The sequence below is a fragment of the Solanum tuberosum genome, unplaced genomic scaffold (assembly GCF_000226075.1).
Source record: "Solanum tuberosum cultivar DM 1-3 516 R44 unplaced genomic scaffold, SolTub_3.0 scf00409, whole genome shotgun sequence".
In the NCBI taxonomy this organism is placed as follows: Eukaryota; Viridiplantae; Streptophyta; class Magnoliopsida; order Solanales; family Solanaceae; genus Solanum; species Solanum tuberosum.
In genome coordinates this window covers 478,991-496,420 of record NW_006239346.1, presented here as the reverse complement: position 1 = coordinate 496,420, position 17,430 = coordinate 478,991, and the positions used below count along the sequence as shown (strand labels likewise).

Sequence of the window (17,430 nt, the reverse complement as noted above, 5' to 3'; positions counted from 1 at the left end):
ATATAGGACATATCTAAACCTATACTCGTATTCCTAAATTATAGTTAATTAGTATATATTAAAAAAAATTAAAAAATAATACAAATAAATTGAAATCGGAAAACAAATAAATTTTGGAATATTTTTCAACATGGAATATAGTTAAATTCACCTTTTTTATTTTATTTTCGAAAAAGGAGCAAATTTTTTTTTATATATATTTCTCTCAAATCTCTTCTTCTCTTTTCTCAACTGTTCTCCGTGTTCAACTCGCGTTTTTAGCAGACAAAGAAGAAGTCTAAAAAGAGAGAGAGAAAGTAGTTTCTAGAGAGAGAAAATCAAACACCACACAAGCAGGCAGTTTCTAGAGAGAGAGAGAAAAAAAGTATACCGGATTATTCGATTTTCCGGCGACTGTATAAATTGTGTTTTTCCACTGAAGTTTTCCATTATTTGTACACTCATTGTCAATTGATTTTTGTTTCCATCGCGATTTGGTAATTTTAGGTTTTTGAGATCGGTCAGAGTTAAGGTTTTTTGGGGGGTTCCGATTTAGTTTACCGATCGGGTTCAAGTTTTAATTTTTTTAATTGTTTGAATTGAATTTGTTGATAAGAGGGAAAAAAAAGGGGAAAAAAGAGGGATTGAAATTTGTTTTGAAGTGAAAGGAGGGTTTAGGTTGAACGATATTGACCGCCATGGTTGGTTTGTGATGTAATATGGCTTTGGTTGGTACAGATAAAGATATGTCGTTTTACATTGGTCGCGAGGCTTCAAAGGTTTGTTTTTTAAAACTTTTGCTTGTGGAATTTGTTTAATTTTGTTTTTCTGGAGATCCGTTTTTCCTGATTGTGATGGCTTGTTGTTATGGAGAGCAGTTATGGAAGAGATTTTGTGCGGAGATAACAACAGAGATCAATCTTCTTGCTGATAATTGGAAATATCTTCTTGGTGGTTTTATTTGTCAGGTATCTATCTATAAGTTTCTTTCTTTTGATCAATTGTTTTTTCCTTTTGGTTTTGTGGTTATTTGGGGTTGCTTGATTATATGGACCTTTGGTACTTTATGTGGTTAGGATTTTTAAAAGTTCTATCAGGTTTCAGTGATGCCATCTACAAGCATAACATTTTTGCTATAAATGATTGTAGCAGCTCTAGAAGTTTTGAATTTTAATGGTGTACAGGTGTAGTCAATTCTTACTTCATCAGTTGATAATTGATTAAAAGAAGATTTTTTTGTAGTGGGGGAGACCTGGGAAGGAAGGGGGTCTCTATGATTCAACAGTGTAGTCAATTAGTTGTTAAAATTTGGACAGGTAGATTTTTATTGTCCTTCATTTCTTGCAGAAAGTATAGTTTTTTCTGCTTTGGACTTGCATGGAGTAGCAAGTACTATAAGCTAGGTTGAAATCCAACTGATTTTGATTCTACAATCTACAGTGTGTTTCTACAAAATCCTCCATTTGTAGACTACTGCTTTTGATTTGTTCAATGTTTCCTTTAGCAATATTTTCTTTTTCCACGGTCTAGGCAGGGCAGAGTTTGTCGGAGTGATGGGAGGTTGGAAGCTGTCGGATATTTTCTTGCTGATCTCTTACCTAATCATAGAACTTGTGCACATTTTGTATGGTTGTTGAATATTATTTTTGGCAAATAATGTGATGATTTTATGTTTCTCTGCTTTATAGTCATTTTTATTCCTGATCTTATTGCATTTTGGATTCCTGAGTTGTGAAACTTCTATATTTCTTTCTTCAGTACATCCATGGACTTGCTGCTAGAGGGGTGCATTACTTTCACCGGCCTGGACCAATTCTTCAGGATGTCGGCTTCTATCTTCTTCCGGTTGGTTTACTTGTTTTTGTTTTTGTTTCTCCCCCACTGTTATGGAGTTGCACAATGAACTTTTCTTATGGGTTAAAATTCCAGGAGCTTGGACAAGATAGAGCTTACATAAGTGAAACTGTATTCACCACCATCTTTCTATCTTTCATCATGGTGAGTTGTTTCTCTATAATATCTCATCTTTTTCTTGGCAAGATTATAAGTGAAATTGGATTCTGTTTGTCATTACTGCTTTATGCCTTTGAAATTTAAGTTTATAAAAAGCACACTTGCATTTGATTTAGGCAAATCATGATGCCAAGCTGCTTCAGGCTTTAGAAACTGGGAAACCCTGAATTTTAGTTTAAATTATGTTTATATGGTGGTCAACCAGATTTTCCTTCATCCTCGAATGGATTTTGCGGATGTGGTAGTCTTAATCTTTACTTTTTTGCGGAGTTAATTTTTCGTCTTCTATTCTAATGCTTTTCTCATGCTTTGCTGCAGTGGACGTTCCATCCTTTTATTTTCAAGACCAAAAAGATCTATACAGTTCTGATATGGTGCAGGGTCCTGGCATTCTTAGTTGTAAGTCCTTTTTCTTTGCCAAAATTACTCTCTCTTGTACTTCCTTCCCTGACTATTTGTTCTTGTCTACAAGGCTACCAATAATGGAGATCTTGATATCTGTTATATTTTCTAAGTTGGTTAAATAAATGTTTGTAACAGGGTTGTCAATTCCTTCGGATCATAACGTTCTATTCTACACAGCTTCCTGGTCCAAACTATCACTGTCGTGAGGTAAAAGCTATTTTCATTTAATGTTTTTTTAACTTTTTTGTTCTGCTGTCTGTTAGCTGTGCCTAAGCTTACTTAATTATCTTTTTTGGCAAAACCTGAACTAACTTTTTTCCCATTTAAATCACCAGGGTTCAAAGCTTGCCACGCTTCCTCCTCCTGACAACATTTTACAAGCACTGTTGATTGGTAAGTTGCATTTTCCTTTGCTGATTGCTCCTCCTGGCATCTAAAGCATCACATTCTTCAATTTAGACACTTATGTGAGTTTTATGACTCTGCAGTTCCTCGTGGTATGCTTTATGGTTGTGGTGATCTAATATTTTCATCTCACATGATATTCTCCATAGTCTTTGTGCGGACATACCAGAAATATGGAACACGAAGGTACCTACAGTAATAATGATCTGAATGACTTCTGATATCTCAGCTGTGATGGTAACGGCACTATGCAAATCATGCATTACTTGGTGGGGAGGGGAGTTCAGTGTGAATTGTACTGAAAGTACTTAGCCTAATTAAGCAGGATGGCACGCCAACACTTTCCTCCCTTTTGCTTCATTTTCTCCTTTTCTTTCAATCATTTACCTGGAAGATATGTCTGCCTTGGGTTGTGTGAGTTCTCGTCGGGAAGGGTTTCTTTTGAACTTTTTCATATTTTCATGGTACAACAACAAAAAGCTGCTTTGTGGGGTACAGATATCTTATGTGTCAGCTGAGTTACTAGAACTTTCTGCTTCCTTCGCTTAGGTTGCATATCTATATTTTCTCAAGTGTCTTGACACAGCTTGTATTTGTCACTGATTGCTTGATTTTATTCTGCAGGTTTATAAAACAGTGTGCTTGGTTAGCTGTTATTGCACAAAGCTTTTTGATTATTGCATCCCGCAAGCATTACACTGTTGACGTCGTTGTAGCATGGTGAGTGATGTTTTTTTGCGTGATGCACTCCTCAGCACATTCTTGTTATTGTGAACACTTGATTGAGCCATGTTAATTTGGTACAGGTACACTGTCAACCTTGTAGTCTTCTTCATCGATAAAACATTACCAGGTTAGTTATCAATCCTAAATTTATCTTCAGAGGAATCATTTTATCTAGTTTTTGTCCTCCACTCTCTCCTCCCAAATTTGGTTATCACACAGGAGGAATGTTAAATAGCTGAAACACTGAGGTCTTTCTTGCAGAACTGCCTGATCGCACTAGTGCCTTGTTGCTTCCAGTCACCAAGGATAGCAAATCTAAAGAAGAGAATCACAAACTGCTGAATGGAAATTCGGGAGATCCTGCAGAATGGGTATAGAGATTTATGCATTTTTCATCTTAGGGATTATAGCTTTTTTGTCACTAATGAGATTAGCTTTGACACTCTTTTCTGCATTTTCTGTAGAGGCCCCGAACCCAAATCAACGGGAAGATTGTGGAAGATGGAAAAACAGTACACGAAGCAGTGATTAATGGTGTTTAGACGATAAACTTCATGGAATGCCACTAACTGAGGCCCCCCGGTACATAGACTGGTAATGATGCGATCATTGCAAGTTGTGTTCTTCCAAGTGGAATAGTTTTGGTTTTAGTGTAGGATACGAAATGAAGGTTGATTGCGATGCTATGTATGTGTCGTCTCCACGCCCCCCCTTTCTGGTTAACTTTAATGTTGATCAAATGTATCAAGAAATTCATTTTATTTTTTGGTTAATGCAAATTATTTTTCTGAAATGTGTTGTTCCTTTATGTTGCAAGTAGCATGGGCATGAGCTGGTGTGTAGATGGATCCAACTCAATACTTTTATGTCCACACATTCCCTTTGCCCATTACATGTTTGGTAACATTTATTTCAAAGGAAAGTGCAGTACAGCACGTTGCTTCCCTTTCCTATGGGACACAACAAACGTTGCCTAGTTGTCTTTTATAATGACAACAATAAGCCACACTATCTTTCCAACAATTATTTGGTTGTTGGCACGTTATAATGGCTCTTGCTTCCAAATTTATTTATGCTTTATACACTTATTTCATATCTACAAAACCATATAACAATCACGTAAACTCAATAGCTTTTATTCTCACTATGTATATAGATATTAGTGTCATGACAAGGATTTGAACTTAGAATCAGATAACGATCATGTAAACTCAATAGCTTTTATTCTCACGTATATGTATTAGTGTCATGACCTTGATTTGAACTTAGAATCAAATGCAGAGTATTTATATCAGATTCAATTTCACTCAATACTTTTGACCATACATTTATGTGTAAAAATCCATCAATATTGTACATATGAAGAGTGCAAAGCTAGTAACATTGAATTCATTAAGTTTAAATACGAGATCCGTTTCTGTTTGAACTTACTATCTAAAGAAACTTTTGAACCCCTTTTGCCACTTGCATTAGATCTTCCCTTTAAATCAATGGATTCAACAATTCATATATAACAAAAATAATAATAAATAATTCATCTTATTTACGTAATATAATTATTATTTTTTGCAAACAATAGCCTCTTCACAATTAGTTTTGGTTGGTTATATTAGTAAAAGTCTTCTTCTTCTTCGTCGTCGTGTGATGTAATCTTTGTTGACACACTTAACAGCCCACTTGGTCCCATTTTTTTTTATCATTTCATATCACTCTTATTTGGATAATAGAGGTATTTTACTTTATAATAGTGTTTTTTTTTTGGTAATTTACGTAAATCTCACTATTTTAGGAGCTAATTATTTAGATACACGCTAGTTTGTTATTGTATAAATCTTATTAGATTTTGGACTTCCGATCCATGTAATCTGGCGTGTCTAGAGACATGGGTCAAAATTAGGTGTAATTTGTTCTAGATATATTGTGGATTCACATGTATCAGGGATAAATAAACAAATCTTGCTCGCCTCTCTCTATCTCGCTCATGTATCTGGTATCTTAGATACATGTATCTAGTATAATTTGCATGTATATGAGATACGTAGACAAATCTCGCTTGCCTCCCTCCCGTTCTCGCTCGCCTATTTCCCTATTTCAGCATATCTAGTAGCAAAAAAACATGTATTTAGGTGTATATGATTTGAAATCTGATATGACATCACTAATTAGTGAGACAATATATAATTATTTCAAACTATATGGAGAATTAGTAAATATGGTAGAATTTAGTGATTTAAATTTGGGATAAGGGTCTGAAAAATATCCCAACTTTGGTCGGATTTGTTGTTGCGATACTAAACTTTCATGAGGACCTATTACCTCCCTAGACTATTTAATACCATATTTTTACTCCCTGAACTATTTAATAGTGTATTTTAAAGGTATATATGTGCCCACGTGGACACATTACTATTTATAATTTTGCATTATTTTTTATGTCAAGTGGGCAAATATATATGTTTAAAATACGGTATTAAATAGTCTAGGGAGGTAATAGGTCCTCATGAAAGTTTAGTATCGCAACAGCAAATTCGATCAAAGTTGGGGTATTTTTTAGACCCTTAACCCTTTAAATTTTTTCTAATAGCATATTACTTACGCATGACTAAATAGTAAAGAGTCAACTCGAGCTTGGTTATATTTTAACAAAATATTTCAATATGAATTTTGTGAGTTATATATTAAAATTAATATTGAGGCATAACTAATTTTTGAAAGGGCATAAATATCCATCAACTAATATAAAATGGATTTTTGATTTCTTAATATTATGTTTCAATGCTTTCCAATATTAGATTTTAGTATATAATTCATGTAGTATATATTATCATAAAATCTGGACCAACAATAAAGATTGTAGAGGGATGGATACATAGAATGACCATCATATGACTTTAATCAGAGATCTCGAATTTAAACTTTTGATATGAAAATATCCCAATAAGGAGTGTTTCTCCCTTAAATGGGTATTACACTACTACATGCATGAATCTGAATTAATCGAAACTCAAATATAAATATAAAGACACCGAATAAAAAACTGAAAAAGGCATAAAATATGGACCAAGACATAAATTAAAATGGAATGATAGAAGAAAGCTCCCATGTTGGCGCAATTTAAAATTGGATTTCACCACAAATTTGTGTTTTATGTATTAATTATTCATGCATAATAAAAAAAAAGTATATACTAGCCATTAACTTTATGTGATATTTTAGTTTCTTAACATCTTGGTTTGGAGCTTTTTGCTTTTAGATTATCACAGATTTATTTAATATTAGTATAAGATTAATTTGGACCAAAATATACCATCAGAACTCTTTATAACAGTCGTCCTCTATAATAATATTTTGAGAGAAGTATTGAAAATATCCCTAAACTCGATGCGAATTTATTACTTTCATCCCGAACTATTGACGACCTTTAAAACTCCCCTTTACTTTCTAACTAAACTTAACTACACTCCCGATCTTGCAACATGAATGAAATTCACCCCTAAATTCTCGCCAAGCTTTGGGGTGTTTTCAACACTTCTCTCGACTTTTTATTAAGAATATCATGGTCCTACATAAGTTTGAAACCACTTGTTATGTCATGTGGCAGTTCGAAGGTGTATCTAAATTAAGTTAGTCAAGTAGAAGTGGATTTTAAAGGCTGCCAATAGTTCGGAGACGGGACTAATAATTTGCGTCAAGTTCAAGAGTGATTTCAATACTCTCTTTAATATTTTTCTAGAATAATCATGTCGAATAAAAAGTTGTTATATGTTTTTTACAACAATATTTTACTGTACTAATAAAATGTATTAAACTAACTAATATTATTATAAGAAAATTTGACTATATAAAATAAATAAATAAAATATAGAAAAAAGCTCCCATGTTTGCTCAATTTTAGCTGTAAAAGTCAGCCTACAAAGAAAACAAAGAACCTAAAATCTTAGTGTATAGACAACTAGACATGGTGGTGTCTGATATGAGTAAATAATTATGTTCATTTTCATCATTAGTGTTTGTGAGTATAAAAACTACTTTTATTTACTTTTTTGCATGCTCATTTTGGGGTCTTATTTGACACCTTTGTGGTGCTACACATTATTACAAATCACATACATAATTGGCCTACTTATTAACGTGGTCATGACCATCATTCATTTGCCCATGTTTTTCCTCCAAAGTTTAGTGACTACCTGCCCTTTTTTCAACATGACTTTCTCCGTAGGTTTGAATTCGAGTACTCTGATTAAAGGTGGAGTAGTTTCATCACTGTATCACAATCTATAGCTGTGATTCACCACAATTTAGATACAAATTTGTGACGAAAATAATGGTTTATCATAATTTTATGAAGAAAATAAGGATCAATATTGTTTATCATCAAAACTTCTAATGGAAAGAAAAACTCAAGAACGTTGTCATTGATCATTGACTACTTTTCCAAAATTTCATTTTCACACACACACACACATATATATACACACACATATATTGTGTTACTTCTTAGATTTAAGAAAGAAATGATTTTAAAAAAATAAATTGTGATTTAAATCATGTCATAATATTTGTACAATTATAAAAACTTCTATTTAATTATAAAATGAAAAGTGTAAAATTAATAATTTATTATGTTGTATATGTGGCATTCTACCATATGGGAACATTGCATGTGTTGTTCAATTATTCATAAGTTATGCATGAAGGACATATATTGACATTATCTTCATTTTATCTATTTTGTTAAATTGTTTAGAAGTTTTATCAAATGGGCGAATCTTGCTTGTATTGTTCAATTATTTACAAGTTTTGTTGGGTGACTACGACTTGATATCATCTTTATTCTACATATCTTGTTAAATTATTCACAACTCTTGTCAGACGAAAATTCTTACACGTGTTTAATTTGTGCTATTATTCATAAGTTTTGTGAAATATTGTTAAGTGTTCCATGTCTAATTGTATATGCTTACACAAAATATGAAACTAAAATTATCAATTAATCTACATATCTCTGTTTTAATGGCTTCGTTACCTTTTGTTGATTCTGTTTGACCTTGTTGATCCAATATATGAAACTTTGTACTATAATTCATTTTACAAAAATAATAATTACTGAATAGAAAAATGAATAAATTAACCGAGGAGGAAGAAGTGGGGAAATATGCAATTAAAAATCAATTTAGTGTACAAAACATCCTGCATTATCAGAATTCAAAAAAGGATCACACCTCAAATGGTGTGATGTCGACAATCAACTCTAATATAAATATTAGAGATTGTTTCCACAGTTCATATCCGTGACTTATAGGTCACAAACACACAACTCAAGATGAAATTTATAATTGCAAAAGAAGATGATGCCACTCCATGAAGTCCTATTTAATCAAAATATATTGTGATAAATACTAGTACTAGGTCTAGATAGAATAAAGTGAAAATGACTAGACAGGATTTTAAATCAAAGTAACAGTAATTATGGTCTTACATAATGAAACTACACCTAAACTTGATGAATTAGACAATTTTGTGTCAAATCAAAAATAAAATTATTTTTTCTTTTCTTGACTTTGACCTTTGAAAGGGAATTTCATTCCCCATATTTAAATTGGTTTATTCTTGTTTTGCCGTGTAGTTGGACTTGGACTTGGGCCATCCTGATAAAAAGTTAAAATATTTTTTTATAAAAATAAAAAGAGAAAGTCAGCAAGGTTTGATTTAGGCCAATTTCCACTTCAAATTGTCAACAGAAGTAGGAAATTAAATGACTAATTGGATATAGTTAGGCACATTTAAAGTACTTTTAAACAAACATGACTAATTGCTTATCCCTCTTTAATATAAGCAAGTCTATTTAAGAGGAAGGCTAAACTAATTTTATTAATATTTGAACAATTATGATATTAATCACTTATTGCTTATTTGATTTTTTTCAAATTTATAATTTCTAAGCTATATAATTAATACTATAGGTTATAACTTGCAAGAATATATAATATTAAAAGGGTAACATGAGATAAAATTAATTAATTTTATTTTAATTTTATAAAATAATAAGTATTTTTAGGTCTCATTTTTATACTTAATGCAAATCTGAATTTGAACGGTTTAGATATTAGGTTATTAGTATATCTATTGGTATTAAAATTTAAGAACTTATTTAATCTAAGTTTAGGAGATTGGTGAAGCCGTATAGGGGGAGGACAAGAGATTTACACATGGTATTCATCGAACCTAAAAAATATATACGGTAAAGTTTCAAAGGAGGTTTAATGGAGATGATATGGAGCTAGAGCCTAGAGGTGTACATATGGCGTATAACAGGGCAATCAAGGACATGTATGATGATCAAAATTAGGGTAATGACAACGAGAGAGGACTCTACACTATGGGTCAACTCTTAGTCCTTTTTTTTTTTGCTTTAGTGATGGATTAATTGACGAGACAACTCCAAGATGAGGTGTCATGGTGTGTATTATTTGTTGATGACATAGTTCTGATTGACAAGGCTCGCGGCGAAATTAATGTTAAGGTAGAAGTTTAGAGAGAAACTCTGAAGTTTAAAGGGCTTAAGTTGAGAAGGACCAAGACATAATACTTGGAGTGTAAGTACAGTAATGTAAAACATGAGGTTGGTGTCGAAGTAAGGCATGATATCCAAGCCATCCAAAAGGGTGGAAGTTTCAAGCATCTTGGGTCTATTATTCAATAAAATGGGGAGATTGACGATGATGTCACACATCAAATCGATGCAAGGTGAATAAAATGAAGGCCCACTTCAGGAGTCTTATATGATAAGAAGGTGTCACCAAAACTTAAAGGTAAATTTTACAGAGTGGTGGTTACGCCAACTATATTGTATAAGGCGAAATGTTGATTAGTCAAGAACTCTCACGCCCTGAAGATGAAAATTGCAGAAATGAGGATTATGAGATGGATGTGTGGATATACTAGAAAATATAATATCAGAAGTGAAGATATTTGGGACAAGATGAGAGTGTCTCTAGTGGAGTATAAGATACAAGAAGAAAGCGTGAAATGGTTCATATATGTGAAGATGAGAGGAGCGAATGTCCTAGTGAGAAGGTGTGAGAGGATGAATATAGATGGCTTTAGGAGGTCTAGATGTGGGCTAATAAGATTTGAGGAAAGGTGATTAGACCGGACATGACATAGTTTCAACTTACCGAGGATATGACCTTAGATAAGAGATTATGAATGAAACAAATTATGATAGAATAATAGTAGTAAATAGTTGAGCGCTGCCTTATTTTTCCTTGTATTATATATTGTTAGTCGTAGTATTACTCTTGTAGTTTCTTATCCTTCAATTTCTATTACTATCTTTTGTTTCTTGTATTTCGATTATCGTAATATTATGTTGTAGTTACTACGTATTTTCCAGACTGCTTTGTCATGCTCTCTATAGCATTTTTCATGGCTTCTCCACTTTGTCATCTCCTATTTAATCTGCTTTGAATTGTTTTTTCATGAATCAAAACTTTATTGAAAATAATCTATCTACCTTTCAAGGCAGGGGTAAGGTCTGTACATACTCTACCATTCACAGATCCTACTCAAGTGAAATTACAATGGTATGTTGCTATTTGATCTAAGTAGGTCTTAATCATTAAGATTTTGAGCGAAGACTTAATATCATTAATTGTTCGTACTATATGAAAAAAATATATTATAGAATAGCTAGTTATTACTATTGCTGACTAGTGATGTGTATTTCAAAGTTTATAATTGCAAATATACATACACCTTATGATATTCTAATATCTTGTTTATGAATCATAATTTACTCACTTGATAAGATTGTGTAAAATTTTGAAAATTTTCATAATTTTTTAAAAAAATTAAAAACTTATAAAATTTAAATTATATATCTAAATAAAACTTTAATTTATAATTTTATATTACATGTCTAAAGGGGCCATGCAATATGGGACGGTGGAGGAGTAGTACATAGATCTTCTCTATTTATGTGGAAAAAGGGAAGTCGTGGGGGGCCATGAGTAGTGACAGTGGGATTCACAAAAGAGGAATGATGAGTAAATTCAAACTTTAAACCAGAAAAAATTACAAAAACAAAAGAAGGAGAGAAGATTTATACACTCTTCGCTTTAATTTATTTATCTAATTTTAATTTAGTAATAACAACAATAATAATATATTCACAAGTGATATTTGAAGAGACTAGAATATACGCAAATTTTATCACTATCTCGTAGATGTAAAGAGACTATTTCTAAAAGTCTCTCGGTTCATGTGAAACAAGAAAACAGTGCAAATAAAATTTAGTGTGAAATAAATAAAAACACTAATATATACTCCCTCCGTCCACTATTAATTGTCATACTTTCCATTTTTAGAGTCAAACTTTAAAAACTTTGACTAACATTTTAGAATATATTTTTTCATCATATTGATATGTAAAAAAATTGCAATGTATAGTACTTTTCGTATAGTTTTTGAATATCTAAATATTTTGTTTAAAAAATTGAATTAATTTAATCTAATTTAACTTTGAAAATAAGTCAAATTGACTTTCGAAAAGCGCAACATGACAAATAAAAATGGACGGAGGAAGTATTAAATATATCAATATATTTTCTAATCTTGTAATTTTAAACCTCTCATGTTAAAAGGTAGGAATTAAATAGTATTAAAAAGAAAAATCATCATTAAAAAGGAAAGGAATTGTTCTAGTTTCCTTTCTATTTAAATAATCTTCCTTTTTTTGTTTAGTAATTCTTTCATTTTAACTTTTCATATAATATTTATAAAATTATAAAATTAAATAATATTTTAATATATTTTTAATTTGAAATTATAATATTAAAAATTATATTTTTAAAACTTTATATTAAGTTAAAATCAAACAAACAAATCGAGAGGAAGGAAGTATTTATGAAGGAAAAAAAGGTCAATTCTCTTTAGCAGCAACCACACATGGCTTCCTCTCTAAAGAGAGACACATGAAAGTGAAAAAAAAAAGCTACACACTGTGTGTTGGCTTGGCTGTTTGCTCTTCTCTTATAATTTATTTTCATCCAATAAACCACATACTAGTAGCTTTTTTTATTTTCTACTCGGTGTTTGAAGCCCACATTAGAGCTTCAATTAAATTTGGATCGCGCATTGCAGGGCTCGTTCGGGAGTGTCGTTCCCAATAGGATGCTCTCCATACCCAGGGCTTGAACTCGAGACATCTGATTAAGGGTGAAACACTTTTACCAGTGCACCACAAACCACGTTGCTACATACTACTAGCTATAATACTAAGGCCAAATTTATCGGTGACCCCCTAAAGTTGACAACAAATTTCACTTAAACACCTCAACTAAGCGATGTGTCTAAAATGAACATCGCCTAGTTGAGGTGACTACGTAAAACTTGGTGTCAACTTTAGAGGGTCACGAATGGGTTTGGCCTAATCCTAATATACATACTGTCTTCTTTTTCTTCCTTTCTGCATGCTCTTAAAAAGGCTTCAAATTACAACACTAACAGAATCATCAAAAGGGTACTGTAAATTTCTGCAAAAAGATCCTTTCTTTGGATTCCAACAACAATTGGGGTCACTGTTTGTTCCCTCAAGAGAAAAAAAACAGTAGCTATAAAAGTCTCTCCTTTTTCTTTCTTCCCATTTGCCTTCTTCTTCTCTTCTGTCATGTTTGCTTGCTCACCAAAAGAGAAGTGCAAAAGCTTAATAAGAAAAGAAACATCTTTTCTTTGAATCACTATAAATTGGGTCTCTGTTTGTTTCTTGAAAAAAACAGTAGAGTCATAAAGGTTCCTCCTTTTTCAAGAAATCTTGTTGTTTTTTGCTGTTTTCATTTTCACTGTCAAATGGGTGCTCGTTGTTCAAAATTCTCTTTTTGTTGGTGGCATTCTCATCTCAAACCATCCCTTCTTGATTCATCTGATCTGGGTATTTGTTTTCTTGCTTGTCATATTTCTATTGACTTTGTGTGTGTGTGTGTGTTTTATGTAGTTCTTTGAATGTCAAGATGAGATTTTTTACTTTGTTTTGTGTTGGCAGAGAATGGAGGTAAAAATGAGAAAAATGCCTTCCCAGTTTTTACTGAGTTTAGTCTTGATGAGCTGAAGATGGCTACCAATGGATTTTCTTCTGAAAACATTGTGTCTGAGCATGGAGAGAAAGCTCCAAATGTAGTTTATAAAGGGTTGCTTGAGAATGGTCGATGGGTTGCTGTTAAACGCTTTAATAGGTCTGCTTGGCCTGATTCTCGTCAATTCTTGGTTAGTTTTGCTATAACTCTGTTGCTCAATTGTCCCAAGTTGTAACCTTTTCTAGTGTATGAATTGGTTTTGTATATACTTTGGACAATGTTTATGTGTTGTAAAGGATGAGGCTAGAGTTGTGGGGAATCTGAGGAGCGACCGATTGGCGAATCTAATAGGATGTTGCTGTGAAGGGGAGGAAAAATTGCTGGTGGCTGAGTTCATGCCTAATGAGACCCTTGCTAAGCATTTGTTTCACTGTGAGTCCAATCCCCATTGCCAGAATTTTGTAACTCAGAAGTGAGAATTATAGGAACTTTATGTTGTGATGGGATTTGTTGTGATCTAGATCATAGTTAAGTCCATCATTTAGAAGTCTGAGAGAAGTGATATAAGCATAACTTATTTGTTGTTGAAGGCAGATTGACTGTTATTTTGTGTCAATTGTGTTTGCTTTTACCAACTCCAATGGAATTTATTTATGAGTCTGTGGTTGATGCTGATATTTGAAATGCTTTGAAATGGAACTAGGGGAGAATCAACCTATGAAATGGGCGATGAGGTTGAGGGTTGCTTTTTATCTAGCGCAAGCTTTGGACTACTGCAGTAGCAAAGGTCGGGCATTGTATCACGATCTTAATGCTTATAGAGTATTATTTGATCAGGTAAATATTGATTCTACCGCAGTTTTTGTTATAGCTAGGCTGTGTTAGGTGTAGTGCGTCTTACATTGGTTAGCGTTTTCACAGGATGGTAATCCTAGACTCTCTTGCTTTGGCTTGATGAAGAACAGTAGAGACGGGAAGAGTTATAGTACAAACTTGGCTTTCACTCCCCCAGAGTACTTGAAAACAGGTCAAATATGATTATTTTCTCAATCCAAAGTGTTGTGAGATGGAATTTTGTTGTTTACCGCAAAGCTAAATAATTTACAAATAACTTCAGGCATTTCTTTTAGTATTATGCTACTGTCTTTCCCTTAATTCAGCTAAAGTGAAAGTTGAAACGTGTTTATGATTTCCAGGAAGAGTGACCCCTGAAAGTGTAGTTTACAGCTTTGGAACAATGTTGCTAGATCTTTTGAGTGGAAAGCATATTCCTCCAAGCCATGTAAGTTGCTAAAGATTCTCTTGGACCTAAGGATGTGCACTATATGAAATCCTGTATAAATTGAACTTTGTTTATCGACTCTATTACTCGAATTCCTAAACTTGAAGAGCACTATTTCTTTACCTTCTTGTAGGCACTTGATCTAATTCGGGGGAAGAATTTCTTGATGCTTATGGATTCTTGTTTGGAGGGTCATTTTTCAAATGATGATGGAAGTGAGCTTGTTCGGCTAGCCACTCGCTGTTTACAGTATGAGGCACGTGAGAGGCCAAATGCAAAATCTCTTGTCACTTCACTTATGTCTCTTCAGAAAGAAACAGAGGTATGCCTATGCCCCTTGACTTGCTTACAGATCACGGAATCATTTAAAGAACTACTACTTACCTTCTTTCATTTGTGAGATAAAAAATTGATCAATACCTTACAGATGAATACCTCCTTTTTGCATTTTGTTATTTCGTTGTCTAGGAACACACTATAGTAAGGTTGATTCTGTTACTATAGTGTGGATATATCCTATGTCTTTTGCTATCTCATATTTTCTATTTAGTTAACAATGGAAACGAAACCCTGGTGGAATTATTTGACTTACAAGAAGGAAACATATTATATTTTAATTGCTATGTATTCCTCAGATGAATCTCCTTGGTTTCTCCTTAATTTCGTTTCATATAATGCTTGGAGCCCATGTTTGCCATTGATATAATCCAGGTGCTGTCACATGTTTTGTTGGGAATTCCACATGGAACTGCAACCCCACCTCAGCCATTATTATTGACACCAATGGGTGAAGCATGCTTGAGAAAGGATCTTACTGCCCTTCATGAAATATTGGAAAAGAGTGGATACAAGGATGATGAAGGAATTGCCAATGAGGTCTTCTTTTTCTTTACTCAATTTTACTATTCATTAGCAGTATTGATTATCTTTGTTTCTCAAAAATATATAAAAGAAGATGTCTTCTGGCTTAGATATTCTTCTCACAACCTAATACAATTAACCCCTCTTTAGCACCTTGGATGAATGACATTTTCTACTCCCTCTCCTTTATAGTCCGTTTAAAAAAAGAATGATTTTTTAACTTTTCTGGGAAGTCTTTAATTTCTACTTTCCATGTGATATGTTTAAGTCCGCAAGATTAAAGGACATTTTGGTACGTTTTACACATCTTTAGTTTAACACTACAAGTTTCAGAAGTCTTCTTAATTTTCTTAAACTCCGTGTCAAGTCAAAACCTGTCAAACAAATTGAAACAAGGGGAGTATTTCCGTAATAGTTTCTTATCATGGTAATCTTGATAAGGAACCAGTTTTAAAAGGTTAATTTTAGATGCAGAAAATTTACCTTCTCCTCCCTCCTGCCCAAAAGAAGATCTAAGAGAATAATGCCTCATTGAGAGAGGTAAGTAAGAGGTTAATGATCCAACTTTAGTATCATGCTTTTGTTCCTCTAATAATTACCAAAAAGAGAGTCCACTATGTTTTGCCTTCTAAATTTACTTATTCTGTTTCTTTTTCCATCAAATAGCAAAGGGCCTACCTGGTGTGTCATCATCCAAGCCCATGTGGTATCCTTTTAGATATGATAGTAAAAGTTTTAGATCTTCTGTCTGTTGATTGTCAAACAAAAGGATTATAATATGCCAAATATAAGATATGTTAACATTTTGTGATAATTTACAAGTTCAGTATTATACTGCTTGTTTGTTATATGTGTTTTCATCTTCATATCTCAATTGCCCCACAAATAAATCATGTCTCATTTTTATTGGTATGATTTGATCTTGATTTTGCAATTGTGTGATTCCATTGCAGCTTTCATTCCAAATGTGGACAAATCAGATGCAGGAAACCTTGAATTCTAAGAAGCATGGTGATGCTGCTTTCCGAGCCAAGGATTTCATTACTGCTATTGACTGCTACACACAGGTTTGACCATCGAAAATATGTTTGTTTATCTTAATGGCTAAAAAACGGATGCTTTTATCATAGTCGTAAAACAGTTACAGGAAGACCTCATTAAATTCCTCTTGATGTTCAGTAAAAGCTCAAAATGAAATGTCTCTTTAAGTATTCAGCTATTTGAACAAGACAAGGCAGACTTACATGCTATTTCTGTTTAATATATATAGTTCATTGATGGAGGGACCATGGTATCACCAACCGTATATGCCAGGCGTTGCTTGTGTTATCTGATGAGCGACTTGCCACAAGAAGCTCTAGGGGATGCAATGCAAGCTCAGGTGGTTTTCCCCGAATGGCCAACTGCCTTTTACCTACAGGCTGCTGGACTCTTTGTGCTTGGGATTGAGAATGATGCCCAAGAAGCTCTTAAAGAAGCTACAAAGTTGGAAGCGAAAAGGAACAAAAACTGAAACTGTATAGATTTGCATTTCTTCGATTTTTATTGTATTGAGTTTCTTGTATTTATCTACAAAAGCAACACCTAAAGGGTTTATGAACACAATTGGTTGTTGAATGTTAATATTCAAGTTTTGTTCTTCCCATTTTGGCAGTAGTTTTTGACATTTGGTGAAAGATTATCTCT

The 17,430-nt window shown here is 33.0% G+C and overlaps 2 protein-coding genes across 2 annotated transcripts; both read left to right on the top strand.

Annotated features, from left to right (window-relative positions):
• Positions 1-214: 214 nt before the first annotated feature.
• LOC102591979 (phosphatidylinositol:ceramide inositolphosphotransferase 2-like) lies at positions 215-4,321 on the top strand. The gene is made up of 12 exons (XM_006363034.2): positions 215-758; positions 858-947; positions 1,738-1,824; positions 1,909-1,977; positions 2,311-2,391; positions 2,533-2,604; positions 2,733-2,790; positions 2,886-2,988; positions 3,427-3,522; positions 3,609-3,655; positions 3,790-3,899; positions 3,993-4,321. The coding sequence occupies exons 1-12, from the start codon at positions 699-701 to the stop codon at positions 4,068-4,070; spliced, it is 951 nt and encodes a 316-aa protein (XP_006363096.1). The 5' UTR covers positions 215-698; the 3' UTR covers positions 4,071-4,321.
• An 8,681-nt stretch (positions 4,322-13,002) lies between these two features.
• On the top strand, positions 13,003-17,389 carry LOC102591639 (probable serine/threonine-protein kinase At5g41260). The gene is made up of 10 exons (XM_006363033.2): positions 13,003-13,459; positions 13,571-13,791; positions 13,898-14,033; positions 14,305-14,438; positions 14,523-14,628; positions 14,798-14,883; positions 15,017-15,205; positions 15,595-15,759; positions 16,698-16,811; positions 17,015-17,389. Exons 1-10 carry the CDS (start codon positions 13,378-13,380, stop codon positions 17,255-17,257), a joined length of 1,476 nt encoding a protein of 491 aa, XP_006363095.1. The 5' UTR covers positions 13,003-13,377; the 3' UTR covers positions 17,258-17,389.
• Positions 17,390-17,430: the final 41 nt, after the last annotated feature.